Below are 18,364 nucleotides of genomic sequence, written 5' to 3'. Positions count from 1 at the left end.
TCCCAAATTTGGAGTAAAGAAAATGTCATTTGGAGCATTTATTTGCACAAAGTGTGTTCATATTCATTTTTAAATGACACAAAACTATTTTTTTTAACTTATAAAGAGTTCAGAGATCAGCATTGGTGGAATAATCCCAACACCACCTATGCACATCTTAATTTCATGGATGTATCCGAGGTCTTACCCAGAGCTGGTCATCGTGTCCCGGGGGGCTTTTCTTAATGAAAGCCCCATAGTAGGTGGCTATGTTTCTGTGGTGGGAATACTTCTTCAGCATATTGATCTCCAGTTTAATTTCCTCCTCTTCATCCTTGACACAGAAAAAAAAACAAAACACACACACACAAGTTAAAGACAGGCTCGTTGTGGAAAATCTCGACAGTGAAATACAACTGTGCGGGCATCGGCCTTTAATCATCATTCAGCCTTGAGCGACATTTCATTTCACATCCAGCTCAATTCACTTCCACATTCAGCGTCGCGGCCAGTGTGCAGCTATGCGCCAACGCCCTGGTGCTGTTTCAGCTCAGCCCGGCCCGGGCCTTATTCATGTCTAGGACTAATGTAACAAAGCGGTATGAGTCGTTCATTTACCGGCAAGTGGTTCCTTTGTTTGGGGATTAATGATGCATGACTGAGTCTCACTGAGTTGATGTGTACAGTAGCCATTATCGCTAATCGCTTACATTTAGAAAAAAACACACTAAACATACATTAGATCAATGGCAACCCCCCACACATATACTTAATCCACAGACTGACATGGCCCTGTATAGAGCTGCTGAGAAAAACGATTTCTGTATTGATACTTGAAATATATATAATCTATTAGGGCTGCAACTAATGATTATTTATTTTTCATTATCGATGAATCTGTTGATTATTTAAACGATTAATTGATTAGTTGTTTGGTCAAGAAAATGTTAAAAAAATGTCAATCAGTGTTTCCCAAACCACAAGATGACATCCTCAAATGTCTTGTTGTGTTCACAAACCAAAGAAAGACTCAGTTTATTGTCATAAAGGAACAAAGAAACCAGAAATATTCACATTTAAGAAGCTGAAATCAGAGAATTTTGACTTTTTTTATCTTAAAAAACTACTTTGATTATCAAAATAGTTGACGATTAATTTAATTGTTGCAGCTCTATAAATCTACAGGATGTGTAGGCCAACTACATGGATGATGAATAAATCAAATCTGACTGTGTGTAACTTAAAGACTAATGCCCTGTAGATAGATACAGAAACAATAGAGAAACCAGTGGGTTCACTCAGAGTTGAAAAGCTAACTCAGATTCCAGATGTACTTTTCAGTTTGTGTTTAGTCTCTGCTGGAAACGGCCTTTTGGTGCGAATGGTGGTTGTGGCGAAACCTGTCCACTCTCAACGTCTTGGCAAAAAAAAAAAGGGTCAGAACTCGCCGCAGCGGCATCAGCTCCCTCCTCGTGCACCAATAGCGAGCTGACGGTGATTAACGGTGACACGCTAATTGAACGCATGCAGGGATCAGCCCCCGCCAGTGGTTCTCTTTATGGTTACATGGCCTCTCCTATAGAAAGAGCAGTGGGAGGGAGGAGGAGGAGGGGAGGCGGGGGACAGAGACCAGAGGTGGGGGGAGGTTGTACAGTATCATCACTGCACACTATAGAGTATGGAGCTTTTCTTCTTTATATTAGTTAATAGTCAATAGTTTCTCGCAATCAACGGATTATGGCGAGACGATGAAAAAGACGAGCTGTGTTAACATGTTGTTTAAAGGTGCAATGCATCGCCTATAGCAAAATGGCAGTTGGCTGTCTATGCACGCCGCCATACTGCTGCTGCATGACTCGTTTGAGTTGACGTAAGCCTTTCTGTTGTGCGCACCCCCCCACCTCTTCCTCCCTCCCCTCCCCTCCCCTCCTCCCCCTCCCCTTCTCCTCTCCAGCCCCTTTCTGCTGTGCAGCTGTTGGATTATCACACTCCCGACTGTGAAAGCCTCGCTGCCACAAGTCACATGGTTTCGGGGGAGAGAGACAGACACAATCATATGGCGGTGGTGATGTGTGTCACAGAGTGGAGGAGTGGAGCTTTTTGGTCAACCGATAGTTGCCGCAATCATACACACACACACACGGTGCTGGATCAAACATAATCTTCAAGAAGGTATAAAACAAGATAGAAAATCCTGTTTTAACACCGAATAATTCCAGCAAATCTGCACCAGGCTTGACATGGATGCGTATGAGCAGATGTTAAAAGCATTAAATGTTTTAAGAAGAATTAAAAAGATCGTCAACATAGAAACTTCAAACAAAGCCAGAATGATGCACAAGGGTTTGAAGAAGACACAAAAACAAACACGGCCTTTCCCGGATTTGTCACGCAGCAGCTACACAAACAAGGTCAATAGAAACTAACTATCTGCCGCAAATTGCCCAGAAACCGGGGGATCGGACAATCCTTTTAATGTACGAGAAAATAGACCCTTAAACTAGAAAGGCATTTTTAGCTCCAGGCCTGGATGGCGGCGGAGGAGAGGAGTGTTTGGATTTGAGAATGTGGGTCAGAGCAACAGTGGACAAGCCAGGACGCCTGTGGATGAGCTGCAGAGCCGGGACAGAGGAGAGAGAGAGAGAGAGAAACACAGCCTCATGAAAACACACTCATCATCATGGTAACAGTTAAGACCTCTGTGACCGTGTGTCATTATTTTACACACACACACACTGGTGCATTATCATATTCTTTGATCAATCACAGTCATGCTTTGACTTAAAAACCACTGAATCCAGCTAACAAGACAAGAATGTGCAGAATGATGTGTTATTATAGCAGCCTGGGAAGTGTCCTGGCTCATCAACGGCGCATGCCTGGTATCAGTCAGTGTAAGGCAAAGAATACAGTGTAAGTAACGTAAATAAACACTGTTTTTTCATGTACTGATCCATTTTGAGATTTTCTCTTCCTTAACATGTCTTCTTTCAGAAAAATCAAAAGAAATGGTTTTACTTCATTTTGTCTCTTTCGTCAGTAGATTTCTCTCTTTTCATTTCCTCCGTAACCGCTCTTCTACTACTACTCTGAGCCCGAAATCTCCACTTCAGCAGCACTTACAGAGACCAAACCTTCCAGTTTTATTCCTGTCTATATTCTGAAGGTTTTTACAGGGGGGGTTGTTGATATATCATTCAGTATTCTCTGATTTACAGAGTGATAAAAAGAGATATCCAAAATCCCCTCTGTAAAAACTTCTGATTCTGAATATGTCAACAAAATAAAACAAGAATTTTGAAAGTAGCTTTATCCATTGTTCAGATTTCAGTTCTGGAAATGTATGCAGATTAGTGCATATTTCATTAGATACTGCCTCATTTACATATTTAAACATAAAATTTGACCAAACATGTAATAGAAAAATGATTTGCAAGTGATAAACTTAGGAAGTTTCATGGTAATATCTGTTGAATTAAAGCAGAAGTAAGTGGTCCGGTCGTTTTCGCTAATGCTGCGTTCCAGGCAGGCTTTTGAAATCGTAAATTACAGCTTCAAGTCACAACTTACGACTTTGTAGCGTTCCAGGCAACCCACTTGTGTTTTTCCGACCTGTTTTACCGGTGAAAGTCACTATAACGGCCACTCGTAACTTCCGACCGGTGAACTCGTACCAGATCGAACTGGTACGACTTCACGGTCGGAAAAATACGAGTTTCCTTGAACGCACCATAACAGTCCTCGTCCCTACGTCGCCACATTCACGGCGTTCCTTGGCTGCACACACAGCCCTGCATGCCGTTCTCTCTCCTCATTGGATAAAAACTGTAGGATACGATAAATGTTTTCTCTTCGGCTCAGAGCAGAGCAGAGCAGAGGGACTGACAGACCCGTGTTTCAGTCCAAACACTCTATGTAAGTGATTGCTGTCGGAAGATATAACTATTTAAGACTTATATTAACACAAATATATCACTTACTTCTGCTTTAAGTGAGATTTCAATGTGTTTTTTGACCAGACAGCAGAGAAACTGAGATTTAAAGAAGAGACATCAGAGAGGAGATCAAGTAAAACTACTTTAAATATGCCAGGAGGGTTTTTGGACACAGTAGCTTCCTGGCTGTAGACACAACACTGTTTTTATTGCGACACATGGCAAAACAGGTTCATCCCCAACGGCGCTTGATGTGACAAATGATTTCCTTTAAACTCTGTAGCCTTGAAGTTACTACATACATGTCTGGAAGGCACACCTAGTGTCTATCACACTTAACAGGAAACAGTTGCTTAATATTCTCCGCACAGCGTTACACATGATAACTAATCAGCGGAGTGTGTGTAGCCGTGACTCATCGTGACGTCGGCCTGCGTTGGGGAGTGGCGGCAGACATGTCAGGGCACACAGGCCATCAGCTGCTGCGTCACCATCATCTGTCAAGAACGTGGTGAGGTGCACCAGCTGGGAGTGTGTGTGTGTGTGTGTGTGTGTGTGTGTGAATGCCTGGTGGAGATTCACTGGTAAGATTAAGCAGATGATGTTACATCTACAATGTAAGATTTCAGCTTGTTCTCTGGTTGAACTTTCTGAGTCATCATTCAAAACGCTTTAGGAGTTCAATTTACTGGTTGCACATGTGCAAGCAGATGAAAAATTTACTTGCACTGTCTCAAATTTGAGGGGCAGTCTGGAGCCCTGTCTGGAGGGGAGGCTGATTGGCTGTGCAGCCCAGAACAGGGGGCTCGTGTGTGGGTTAGAGGAGCAGGGAGACCGGGTGTGATCTTGAATAAACTACCTGACTACGGGAGTTCATGTGTCATGTTCAATCACTTTCTCGCCTTTTTTTTTTTTCTTCGCCTCCTCCGATTAAACCGTCTTTACTTTCCTCACAAATCAACGCTCTGGCTGCAGCGGCGGCACGATTCATCCTATTAACTGTTTTTCTACCACTTGCATGAGTTTAGAAACATTATTTTAAGGTCCAAAAAACGACAGTGTTGCTTTTAAACCCGAGCCCATTCACCAGCCAGGCCTGTTATTGCACACAAGCCTGTGTATATTCCTCCATCATTATCAAGGCTGTGTGGGTGGCTGCCCCTGATGGCCCTCGGTGCTGCTCTGAAAAACCCTCCGCTTTGTGTTCCGGCATGTGTGCATGTGCGGTTTGTGCGCCTTTCTCTCATCTGCAGACAGGACCTCCCACGGCTGAGGGCAGCCCGCTGGCCGCTGAATGACGCACTTCACTCAAAAGCATCTTGTTGCCTCGGCCCTTCCCCTGCTGTTTATTATGAGGGCGAGGGAGCCATTAAAGAGCATGGCATTTTTCTTCCCTGCGATGGAATGACGGTGGATTTTAATCCCAACCAGACAACGGCATAATGTTCCCGAGAAGCGTCTAATTTCCATATTTGACTACTTAACCCGTATTTATAGTGTAATGGCGGAAAACAAAACCCAGTTGTCTGCAGCTGCATCTCCACTTTGCCTCTATTTCCTCCCAGTTGAACCCATGTAGACTTCAGCCTCACCTCTGTGACGTCCATGACCTTGATGGCAGCCAGCTGTCCAGTCTTGACATGTCGTCCCTGTGAAGAAAGCAAAAAGAAAAAGACAGAGGTGAGCGTTCACACTCCACATGGCGAACTCATTGTGCTGCAATTAACTGTCAGCCAGGTGATGATTAATGATCTCAGGGAGCGTGTGCACGTGCTCCTGCCAAAAGCAGCCAGAAAGTGTAAATGCATTCAAGCGTTTTGACAGTAAGTCGTATTTAAATGCACGATTTACAAGTTGTCAATTTGTATTTTCATGCAAATGGTTTTTTTTCAATGAACCCATCAATGTGAAGATATTGAAAAATGTCATTCACTATATCACACAACCAAAAGACGATGCCTCGACTTGTCTGAACGACAGTTGAAATATTCAACTTGCTGTCGTATATCGCTGCAGATGCTTCCATGGGAAAATGTTTGACCTTTTATGTGAGGAAAAAATGTATCAGTTACCAAAGAAGTTGCAGATGAATCATTTTGAATCATGACTAATCGATTACTGTCACCTCAACTTTTAACAATTAACAGATAAGCTGATAAAGAAAATATTCTATCGCAGCTACCTGAACTGTGATCAGTATTCAAACACATAACCAATACTAATTTAAATCAACTTTCAATCATCAATCAGCTATCTATTGGTTCCCATCACAGTCTCAAGACGCATGGATCTCATGACCTATATAACCTGCTATATACAGTACACAGCAGCAGACCCGGCATTCCCAGACTCCTCTGCTCTCCTAACACCCCAGTGCCACTCCTTACATAAACAAAGGACTGAAATAGAGGCCCCCCTCTTTCTCTCTCCACCCCCCCTCCACTCCACCCCCCCAACCAAGAGAGGAGATAAAACATGGGACATTTTTGGGAGGTCGCCCACATGGGTTCGGGACGGGTATTCCCCTTCTTCTTCTTCCTCTCCTCCTCCTCTGGGACAACATTGCAGTGATATGGCGTCACTGCAGCAACTCTATCACACACACACACACGCATGTCAATACACTAGGGATGTCACGATGTTACGAGTATTGTTATGCATTAATTCATTTCACAAAACTATGGATATGTAAAATCAAATATAGTCAAAATATAATTACATTACTCATTGTTTTACACAAAATATTTCATGTATCTATAAATATATGACCAATTATTGATCCCTAGGGGAAGTGTTTGAAATATTCAGGTCATAAATTGTCATCTATACCAAATTTTGATGTTTATTTTAATGTTTTTTTATTATCATTCCTACCAATTCAATGTTACGTTAGTTAGTATCTGAGCATTTACCTTTATTTTGATGCACATCTTCCAATATAGTTCTGAGATCATCTATTTTGGGAAGCAACGGTATTTGGGAATCTTTACGATTAATTAATTGTGGCGTTTAATACCACGATTCATTGTGAAAACAAGTAATCGTGACATGTAAAAGCACAACCAAGTCTCACATATGCCCCCCCCCCCACCTCCCCCACTAACACCAGTACCATCATCTTATCCAGTGCATTCCAAAGTCAATTGAAACTGTATGGATTATGACAGTAAAAGCCATGTTGGCTTAGGGGCCCTCACTCACTGGGGCAGTTAGATGTGGAGGGAGATGGGATGGAGGAGGGGGGGGCACTTTACAATGCCTTTAATCCTCTTCACTTTGATCCCAGGGGTCACCGCTGCAAAAACATCACTGACGCTAACGTTTCGGCCGTCGGCTCGGCTCGGCTCTGCTCCGCTCTGCTCACAGGTCACAGGTGTGAGAGAGGAAGTCAGTGACAGACCTCGCGCACCCACCTGCATCTGATTTTTCACCTAAACCCACTGATTATTGTGTTTTCTACACTTTCATTTCATCTTTCGGCAGATGAGCCCAATCGCGCATAGACACAGCTCTTCACATCTGGAGCTTGAACAGACCAGAGCGAACTTCAGATAGTTTTGTGTGACATCACTGAGCTGAAACCAAGTGATAATTCAAAGTCTATGTGCAAGAACTATCACCGAGCTGGTGCTATGATGACTTCACATCCGTTTATTAACCCAGTTCTGGACATTCAGGTGGGAAATGCAGGGAAATCCGACGCCCTATCATCATGTATTTGCTGCTCGTAGCTCAAACGTTCTCAAATGTGACCATTAGCTGATCATTTGACCTTTATCTGAAGGTGTTACTCCGGAACAACGTGTTTTCACAAGTTTCCTACCATGCAACTGATGAATCAATGGAGATAATAAGAAGCAGGTCAATCAATAATCACAAAAAAAAAGCTCTGCATTGGTGATATACAGGAAGAATCAGAGAGTCACAGTGACTCACCGTCAACCACGCTTCCTCTTTTCTGGTACAGAAGAAAGCATTGTTGTTTAAAAGCGCTCACACCCATAAAAACTGCGCGGAAACACTGCACCTGTGGAGGTTACACTGTGTCATTTTATATTGTCCACGTACGACGACTGTTTTTGCTTCGGCCGCTGTAAGAAGGGACATAAACGGGTCAGACACCGAAGAATCAAGAGGCCCATTCTGTCTGCGCTCTGCAGCTTTCTGCCTCGAATTGATGCTATTCGGAGACAAAGCTCGCTTTGATCCGAGGACAGAGTCACAGAGAGGCCGTGTAGATAACTCAATAACAGTCACCCATCTCTCTTTCTGGCTGTTAATAAACTGTCAATCTGACGGAGCCTCTAGAAATGTATGGACATCTATGACAAAACCTGTATCAGTTGGTTTATTTATGACTGTAGGGTTTAAATGTATGAAATGGTCGTATAAAGTCAAATGTCTCAGCTTATACCAGGGGTCTCAAACTCCCGGCCCGGGGGCCACATCCGGCCCGCGGCCCCCCTACATCTGGCCCGCGTCTTGACGTGAAAAGTAGGAAAGGCTCAAAGTTAACGCCTTAATGCAAAATGCTTTTAACGGCCCTATTTTTTTTTAATGCGCAATTAATGCGCTAACCTCGGGCCGCTCGTAGTTGGGGGAAACAGAGAAGCTGCCTTCTCCAGACGTGATCACAGGTAGGCAGTGTGTGCGTGTCTGTGTGTGTGAGTTACTACGGTTAGCGCGACGCTCCCGTCCTCCGGATATTTCTGCAGCTGGATTCACATGATCCGGCCAGACATGAAACTCATGGACTGAGGAGTCGTCCTGCTGCTCTGCACATCACACCGACGGCCGTACATTTGTACTGTGAGGAGTCGCTCTGCTCCGTGGTCCCGGTGTCTCATACACAAACAGTGATAATCCACTGCAACATGTTGCTGTTGTTGCCGTTGTTGTGGTTGTGCGCGACGTAGAGCGGCCGCTTCGACTAGCGAGTTGTTTTTTTTTTCCCCCAATCTCCCGTTCATTCAGCCTGGTGAGGGAGGGAGGGAGGGAGGGAGGGGGGTGGTGTGTGTGCGTGTGGGAGGGGGGGTCTTATGATGCAGAAAACTTGCATATGTTTTTTCTCCTCATGTTCCTACACTAGAGAACTTGTTCTTATGTCACCAAACGAGGCTGCTCTCTCTCTCTGACAGCTGATAATACCAAATACCGCATGGAAAGCATAAGAAACGTCCAGATCTGGATGTTTCTTATGCTTTCCATTCATCTTGCTGGTATTTCAAGCAAAAAAGAAAAATACTATGTGATTAACTCAGGAAATTAAAGGATTACAAATTTTAATCGTTTGACAGCCATAATTATCGTACAATATTTGAAAATAGACCCCGTTTTCAGAAATATTTGTGATTTTTTTTTATATTCGTCTTGAAAACTTAAGTGGCCCTCCACTGAGATGACAGTGCCAGCAGTGGCCCCCAGCTCATTTGAGTTTGAGACCCCTGGCTTATACGCTTATATCTAGGCCACAAAGTTATTGCATTTTGATACCACAACACAACAACTGAGGTTACACAACATTAAGGACACGAGTAATGAGACGAGCGCCTGGATCACACACAAGTTCCCTGGAGTGCCTTCATCCTCCCCCTCTCTCCCTCAACTCCCTTCCTCCATCCATCCATCCATCGTCCTTGAGATGAGGAAAACACTGGGCAGGTACTTCGACTGCCAGAGTCGTTACAAATGATGTGGATCAAAAAAAAAACCTCAAACAGGCAAGGTTTTTCTTTCTTTTTTTGGAAAGTTGTACTTGGAGGAAAATGTGCAGCCAAGTTTAGTCAATAGATCCTGCAAATCTCCTGCTAACAAGAGTTCTCCAAGGAGGAACTGGCAAATACAACCAGGACAAGAGTCAACGTCAGCCATGTTTTCCTCAATGGGACTGTAAATTAAGCATTAAAAAGAGAGGATATTCTCAGCTAATGGATCAATCACTACAGCAGCCCCAATAATTCACCTGGTTACTGCACAGCAAGAAGCAGCAGCCTGGGTTCGACTCCTGTCTGCCTCAATCTTAATATTGATATGAGAATTTAAAAGAAAATCTGTTCATGCCCTTTACGCTGGCCCGAGTTTCAACATGAACTCAGCACTCTCTGGCTTTGGGCGGGTTGCTAGTTGCTACTGTAAATACGCCAGGATTAACCGTTTATGGTTCCTGTGAATGATTTGACAAGGATCAAGAGGGAAATAAATGAAGCCAACGACACTCCTGCTCGATTCTGCAATAAATACCAAACCTAATAGGTGGCCTAATGTCAATACACGTCTTGCCGTCAGAACTGACAAACCACATGACAGCTTTTTCTACCCTTGACTTTTTAAAAGCCCCACTGTCCTGTATAGGGTCATTACACATTACATTAATGACCCCAGTCCCTCTGAGATAACCCCCCACCAATGGACAGTCACTCTGCACAACCACAACAATTTGCACAATGACTTTCTGTGTCTATCTTTATCTTTATTCTATTTTATATAAATTCTAAATTATATATAGTATTATGTGTATTTTTTTGCACTAGAATATTTTATTTTATCTGATTTTATCGCTACCTTTTACTATTTTTGTACCTTTGTGTCTGCACCCGACACCATGTCAAGTCCCTCGTGCTGTAAACTGACCTTTACTGCTCTAGGCAATAAAAACATTTCTGATTCTAATGATGTTTTTATGATCAATTAATCGATTGTGAGGCATTTAGAACCAAAAGGTCAAGAGAGGTCAGCCGTCTAAAAACAAAGAAAAAAGGAACTGTTAAGCATTTTTCTTAACAAACCACTTCATCGATCACTTTTAAAACTGTTGACAAATACATTTTCTGACAATCAGCTAATAAATTGACGGCCGGGCCCCTGTGAGCCATGCTGTTGGGTATGGGTTGGCCCCTGGAGGGCCCCTTGCAGCAGCGAGCTAGGCGTGGCAGCGGAGGGGTTATCTGAGGCACTGAGCTATCACTCAGCCCTCCCTGGCCTCCATCTCCACTCCTCCATCACAGCTCCTCTTTAACCATGGCCAGATGTGCTGCTGGCCTCTGTCCAGCTCTGCACTAAAAACCACCGGCTGACTTACTGCCTACAGAGCCGGAGACATTATGTTAAAATCTCCCCCCCGAAAAAACTAAACGCACTGTTCTACGAGGGCTCAATTAACAGCGCTGCATACGGAGAAGTCCCACTCAGCGCTAGAAACTCAATAAGCGAGGCCGCTCTATTAAACCGAGTGCTGACATCGGGGGGAAGTGGAGAGTGGAGAGTGGACTTTCCCATTAGGTGAGAATCATTTCACAAGAACGCATAAAGTAGAAACTGTGCCCGCGGTGCCAGTTAAAAAGAAAAACACACCTCAGGTACTGTCAAAGAAGTCCACACTGTTCCACAATCCATAATGTGGATGGATTGAAAAACTGTTAGGAAACCAGTTATTCATGTTTTAGGGTGGAATAGCAGTATCGTTAGTGGTCTGCCACAACGAGGGGGGGGGCAATGTTTCCCATGCGCTTTCCTACAAGGCTCGTGGTATCCACTGCATCCTGACTGAGCCCAACACAATGAGCCTCTCCCTCCCTACATCTTTCACATTAACGCACGATCAATCACACTTAGCGACCGTTTCAGAAAACCTGGCTGTCCGCCTCTCTAACCAGGTCAATCCACCGACTGCGAGCTGCCGTTGCACAACGGGCGCAGCTCAAATTGAGCGACGTGCTCTTCCAACCGGCCGTGTAGGTGCAAAACAAACTCGGTTTCATATTATTAGTTCACACAGCGAGGGACGGAGGGAGCTGCTGGTTTGGTTCTGCTAAAGGTCAGTGGTGAAAGTGTATGTGTGTGTGAGGCCTTAGGTAGTAGAGCAGTGGTAATGAGGGATGGCTGACCTCTGAAAAGGGTCATACGAAGATCTAAGGTGACATTTGAACTGGCAGAGGGAGTGGGTGGGAGGTGGGAAACAGGCAGGTCACAACCTTTTTTTTAATAAAAAACACTGTAACTTCAAGTCTACACACACACGCACACACACTTCTGCTACATATATTAAATGAATGCCGGGAATGGAAATGATCAATCAACAGTAAGCAGCAGCACATGACATCCAGGGCTGTGCCTTGCCCCTGTCTCTCTGGGCTTGACTGCTTTATACTGCTGCTGCATACCAGCATACTGACCCAATTCTCTCTCTCTCTCTCTCTTAGTCACACACACATACACACACACACTTAGCCATGGCCCTGCTGCCTCCACTCCAGCTCTCCCTAGAGATGTAAGGATGGAGGAGCCAGGGAAAGAGATGCAAAGAGCAAGAGGAGAGGTGGAGGGAGGATAAAAGACAAGACAGCGAGTGAGTGGAGAGATGAGGAGAGGAGACGTGCAATGAGAAAGAAGAAAAGTGTGTGAATGAGAAGAGAAAGGGGATGGAAGCAGAAGCACGGAGGGAGAGCTGGATAGAGGTCTGGGACTGGAGGACGGTTGATGTGACTGTACATCTATTGATCAGAGTGCAGCAGCTGGACTCCCTCCTCATGACCCAACGGGAAACAGCAACAAAAACAAACAAGCAGCGATGAGCTGCGAGGGTTGAGAGGTGTGTCAGCTCCTGTGCAGTCACACAAACACTGGAGGATGTGTGGGGAAGATCAACTCTCTCTCTAACACGTAAAAACAATAGATTTCTGACTGAAATGTGGCCTTGAAGAGAAGAGAGCTGCAACTAACGATTATTTTCATTATCGATTAATCTGTGGATTTTTTAAACGATTAATCTAATAGTTGTTTGGTCAATAAAATGTTGAAAAAAATGTGAAAAATGTCAATCAGTGTTTCCCAAACCACAAGATGACGTCCTCAAATCTCTTGTTTTGTCCACAAACCAAAGAGAGACTCAGTTTATTGTCATAAAGGAACAGAAAAAACAGAAATATTCACATTTAAGAAGCTGAAATCTGACAATTTGGACTTTTTTTTCTTAAAAAACTATTTAAACCGTTTACTCGATTATCAAAATAGTTGACGATTAATTTAATAATTGATTATTGTTCGATTAATTGTTGCGGGCTCATCTCCTCTGCCACCACTTTTGTCTGTCATCTCAACACCGCTCGGGTGACGAGGTGCCTCGATGAGCCGCGCACCACAGACGCAACGGAGAGGGCGAACACAGACAGTTTTGTTCAGACGGCGTGGCCGGTCAGGGGACGCCGCGGGTCTTGTGACACCCATTAGGGAGAGGGTAACCGAGGGGGAGACGGGGACAAGAGAGAAGCGCACTGTGTTGGCTCGAGAGGATGCAAAGTGGAGGAGTGTGTGTGACATTCAGTGCTTGAACTTGGGCTCAAAGCGTTTCACAGCTCACGCCTCCGAACTATTCAGGAAGAGCACAGACGAACGCACTCACAAGCCGACAACATGCTAAAGTGTGAATAACTGAGTGGGACCCAACACAACGGCTATAAGGGTCTGGTAACAGCATCTAATCCTCTGCTGGGCTTCATTCACGTCACAATAGCACGTTTTAATCTACAACACATCTCTTTTGTTAAATTCAACTGTTCCTTGTTCCAGTAAACAATCTACTTCCTGTTTACAAGACTTCCAGTATGCAAAGTATTCACACACCTGCGTAGAGTGTGTTTTGTTTTGGAAATGTCATACAAATGTAGTCATAGAGAAAACTAGGCTACATTATACGTACTGTATATATTAAATGGTCATATATTTATTAAGGACTAAATCTGCTGCAACAATGTGCTGATAATCTGTTTTTCTATCTTTTTTTTGATGTCAAACGTTCTTCTTAAAGCGCTGAAAACAAAGACTGGGACATTAGCCTACATTTCCCATATTGCAGTTGCTGTGATTCAGCAGCAATGTGCAAAAATATATTTGTATATTTGCAAGAAAGAAAGACAGAAACGAAAAGTGGGACAATAATGAATGAAAGATGGTTGTATAGGGTAGTAACAACAGTTGAAAATCTGGTTTTCTATACAAAATCCAGACACAATAACAAACTGTAAAGTCACACACCACCATCCTCTGTCTGCACGATGCACACAGAACAACCTGGAGCATCTCCCACGTGTTTGCAATCTCTAACATATTCCAACACCAGCCTCTTTTATAAAAATCCACCTTTGCATTTTTTTTAAACAAACACTCAAAAAGCACCTTGTTGCTTTAATCACCAACAACCGCTGCCCTGAGGTAAGTATAAGCACCAGTCTCGCCCAGCGCCATATGGCACTGGTGGGCATTTAACAGATTGCACGAGACGGAGAGCTTCCACTCCCACCCAGCGTGCCCATCGGGCGTAGCTCGGCCCCCGAGGACAGAGCTTCTTGTCCTGAGGGCAGGGGTGAGGCTGCCACGGAGGCTGGAGGGGGATGAGACAAAGGAAGGAGACGAAGGACGGACGGACGGAGACGGAGCTGAGGCTGCTTTTGGATTAACTCACTGGAGCAAATTTGTCTACATCCAAATGATATCATATCGAGAGCACATACTCAAGCTGCTGAAGAAATCATCCTCCTCTCATTTGGTGGTTTTGCCTTGGTGAGTTCTCAGCCACATGACCTTGCTGCCGCTGGCACCGCCCCCCAAAAAGAAGACGCCACCACCGCATCCAGTCAATTCAACCATAAACGTGACAGAATGAAAATAGTGGTGGGCACAGCCTTGGCATGCAGCATGGATGCATGCATAGCAGGCAGGGAGGCAGGGAGGCAGGGAGGCAGGTCAGCGGGGGCTCTGGTGCCTCAGGCCTGACTATATATGGCCATTCTGTAGAGCAGGGGGAATCTTCGCCGCATACCACGCACAATTTCAAGAATTATGTCTTCTATGTTATCATTACTCTGTCTTTTTTTTTAAATCTGTATGTCCAGAGTGAGGCACCTGAGATGGTCTAGTGAGCCAGCTGGTTCAGAGCCAACTGATAAAGAGCGAGGGAGGGAGGGAGGGAGAGGCTCGGAGAGAATCTCTTTGTGCAGTGCTTTAAAAGAATCTGGACACAAAGGCATTGTTTTTGCAACTGTGTGTGACTTTAGGGTGTACTACAAGTCCACCACTGACATCGTTCACGGTTATGAGGCTAAAGGAGCCAGAGCTAATTGTATTTTTGATGCACCATTTTAAACTTAAGTGAGGAATATGGCTCCAGATGTAATGTGAGGGATTATGCTCATGCAGCTGAGGGACTTAAAATGAAACCATGTAAGAGCAAGTCACTGATAAAGATCAAAATAATGTGGTTGTGTTGCAATAAATTCTCCTACAAGTCTATGACAATCACACTTTTCAAACTGATTTATCACTCCGATTGTAACATGATATGCAAGTGAGTTCAATCTGCTTATAGATCCACCATCAACCAGCTGGCCGACGCAAAATCAAGAGATTTAAAAAAAAAAAAGGGGGAAAGGGGGGGGGGCTTTTTAGCTATAACGTAATTTTCATTATGGCCGTCGGTCAAATTCTGCTGTGCTGTGTTTTCAGAAGTTGACTGTAATCTGGCGTGCCTCCAGGGCCAATGGCTGCCCGCCTGGCACACGGCACGGAGAGAGAGCGCCAGCAGCACAGCATGGCCACAGGAACCTTGACATGGCATTTCAGGTCTTAGAGAGCAGCTCCGTTCTTTAATTTTCTGGGGATAAAATGAAAAGCTGAAAGTGGAGCAGCATAGCGAGCGACACACAAATAGATTTTTGAGGGTTTTTTTTATCCTTAACCAGCATTAATAAGTATTGTTTGACTGTTTTCAATATCGTTATAATAGTATGAACACCCGAAACGACACTTTAACAAGAGAACGAAGTGGAATAACACTGTCGAATAAAATACAGTTCACGGTCGCCAGGATTGTGATTTAAATCAGGAACTATCTGATCAAAGTGTAAGTGAACAAGGCTACAAATCTGACCAGACACTTGAGCCAGCTGTCGGTGCTGGTTTTAAGACACAGCCATGTCCTTTTGTGCCAAAATGTCCTCAAAACCAATTCCCAATATCAATAAATTGTCTCTACTTTAGAGCAGGATCTAATAAGACTGTGAATATCATCCGACGGCAATTTATGATTATGTTATCACCAGATTATTGCACAGCTGCTAAAGGCAAAAAAAAAACCATAAATGCAAAAACTGCTCTAGACTTTTATTGTGAAATCTAACTTAATTCAGAACAAGGTCAGACAATAAGCTTTCTGCAGCTTGCCGTAAATAACAAAACACAAAAATGTCTCCAAGGAATCAAAAGTCAGTGCTAATCAAAGAGGAAAGAAGCTTGGTCACATTGTATTATCTTAAAAAGGGGCCTTGCAAACTGTGACCAAGTGCTTGACAAAGCAGAAAAAGCCTCAGAGGGAGAAGAAACTCCACCCCGTTTTCAGTTGGGGGGGAGGGCAGGGGGGCTGTTGTGATTATTCAGTCGGTTGGCGTTTGAAAATCCTGCAGACAAACACCTCCTTTCTGTGGATCTGACTGACTGGGTTGACTGAGAGACCCGAAAAGGAGCGAGGGGACAAACTCAGCTTTGTGAGAGCGGTGGGCAGGTTCTGTCTGGAGCTGGACAGCTGCTCCTCTACCAGTTGCAGCCACCCCCCACCCTCCTTCTTTAACCACCACCCTACTGCACATGCTCGCAGGCCACATGCTCATTTGACTTGTTAACACTGACAGGCAATCCGCTGATCTGATCGACAGCTGATCGACAGAAAGCTTCGTGTTTTTGGGGTGTTTTTCAGCCATACTGAGCAGCGACAGGGTTTTTTTTTTTTGCTTATCTCGTGCAGCCTGTTACGACCACGTCTTTGTGTCAACTGCTGGCTAATCTGACAGCCCCTCTCTCTTGTACGAGCTCCATTCCCACACAGCAGCACTCGCAAATAGAATTAACACTGGACAGTGAATGGAGCAAGAGAGATTAAAGGGACAAAAAGAGGCAGAAGCAGTAATTCTCTGTCCCATACGCCCGGCTCAGAACCATCTGGTGGGAAGATAGCAGGCATGCATCACACTTCCTGGTCACAATCATCCCTGCTCTTCCTCTCCACAGGCCTGGACTTCAGGTGCAGTGATCCTGTGAAGCACATGCATGCAGATGGGTTTGCTCCGTGAGCAGAGGCGGGGGTAGATCCTGGGAGTTCAGTCAGCGCGCTGGGGGGATTGAATGCAGGTCACTGGAGCACTGTGGGCTGTTAGAATTAAATACTCAGCTTAGCTCGCTGCTTAGTGCACAAGCAAATTGATGTTTTTTTGGCTAGCCTGCTGGTACTAGCCTATTAACAGCCTGTGCTGTGCTTAACAAATCTTTAGCACATCGTGCATGGATGTATAGAGGCGACAAAACGACGAGCCGGCTGCAACATCAACAACAAAACAAGGCCCAGTGCAAAACCAGCCAAGGACAGGACAGATGAGATGACTCTCCACGTCTTTCGACTTCAACAACAAGGAGCGCTCGCCCTCTCTCCCTCCTTGGCGATGTCTTTCAACAGCAGCAATGTTAATTTTCAACAGAGAAATGTGACACCGACAGCAGATGGCCCAAAGCGTGGGATTCCCATCCAGTGAAGTGGAAAAGTCCAGATTTAAACAGGATATGAAATTTGGTTTAGTTAAAAAAAAAGGGAAAAAAAGAAAAGAGAGAGATGAAGGAGCTGCAGACAGAAACAGAAAGGTGAGGTAAGCGGGATCAGCCTGGTGACAGATCAGGTTTCTCCATCCTTGCCTCCTCACCCACTTTTCAGAAAGACAGGTGATGTAAGATCGGTGATGCATCAGACTGTAGACTGTCTGATTCACTCCACACACACACACACACACAGACACACTCCCAGCTGGACATTTTACAGCCTCTGTTCAGACTTTAACCAAAACAAAACTACCGTACTCCTATATTAACATCTGTTTGTTTAAAGCATCAGTGCTGTGGTCTGACTGCATCACATGCATCCTAATGGTGTTTTTCACGTCAGATCCTTTGTTCCCAGATAAGATAAAGATTTAAAAAAAACAAAAAACAACCAAAAAACGTTGGCTATGTTGAGCCTCCACTGTGAAAACAAGACAGGGCCATGCACTGCGCCTCCAACCAACCTTGTATACTTGTCCATAGGTGCCATTTCCAACTACCTCCACCAATTCAAATATCCCAGCTGGATCCTGAAAAGACAAAAAAGGGGAGAAGAAATGCGGTTCAGATTGGGTAAAATAATAAAAGCAATGTTAGTGTTATACATTTATAATAAACACAGTGCACAGTGAGCCAGCTGTTGCGCCCTGGTCTACCCTACATGCCAAATGCATCTCGGAACAAAGGAAAACCAGACACTGGCAACACCTCGCTATGGCTCAGCGGTCATTTTTCAACACTTCAGCCCCAACAAGAAGCGACATCGGGGGACAGGTTACAACTTGTCTAACGTTAGCCTCACCGTGGGCTGTGTGGTT

At 44.4% G+C, this 18,364-nt stretch overlaps 2 protein-coding genes across 22 annotated transcripts in view; one reads left to right on the top strand and one right to left on the bottom strand.

The window, feature by feature from the left end:
* LOC146990722 (uncharacterized) overlaps positions 1-18,364 on the top strand; it is a 142,876-nt gene that overhangs the window by 43,084 nt on the left and 81,428 nt on the right. The window lies entirely within an intron of this gene.
* The window catches only part of LOC146990730 (mitogen-activated protein kinase kinase kinase kinase 4-like), a 35,175-nt gene that overhangs the window by 16,449 nt on the left and 362 nt on the right, over positions 1-18,364 (bottom strand). For all 13 annotated transcript variants that reach the window (XM_085798363.1, XM_085798402.1, XM_085798383.1 and 10 more), the window contains exons 2-4: positions 18,011-18,076; positions 5,507-5,563; positions 188-313 (exon numbers count right to left, since the gene is read on the bottom strand). In XM_085798363.1, coding sequence (XP_085654489.1) covers positions 188-313; positions 5,507-5,563; positions 18,011-18,076 — 249 coding nt within the window. The remainder of the gene's footprint in view (positions 1-187; positions 314-5,506; positions 5,564-18,010; positions 18,077-18,364) is intronic.

This window comes from Trachurus japonicus, chromosome 2 (genome assembly GCF_045865225.1).
Source record: "Trachurus japonicus isolate A0001 chromosome 2, Traja_1.0".
Classification (NCBI taxonomy): Eukaryota; Metazoa; Chordata; class Actinopteri; order Carangiformes; family Carangidae; genus Trachurus; species Trachurus japonicus.
Note: the sequence above shows the minus strand (reverse complement) of the source record. Positions and strands in the feature narration are given on the sequence as shown.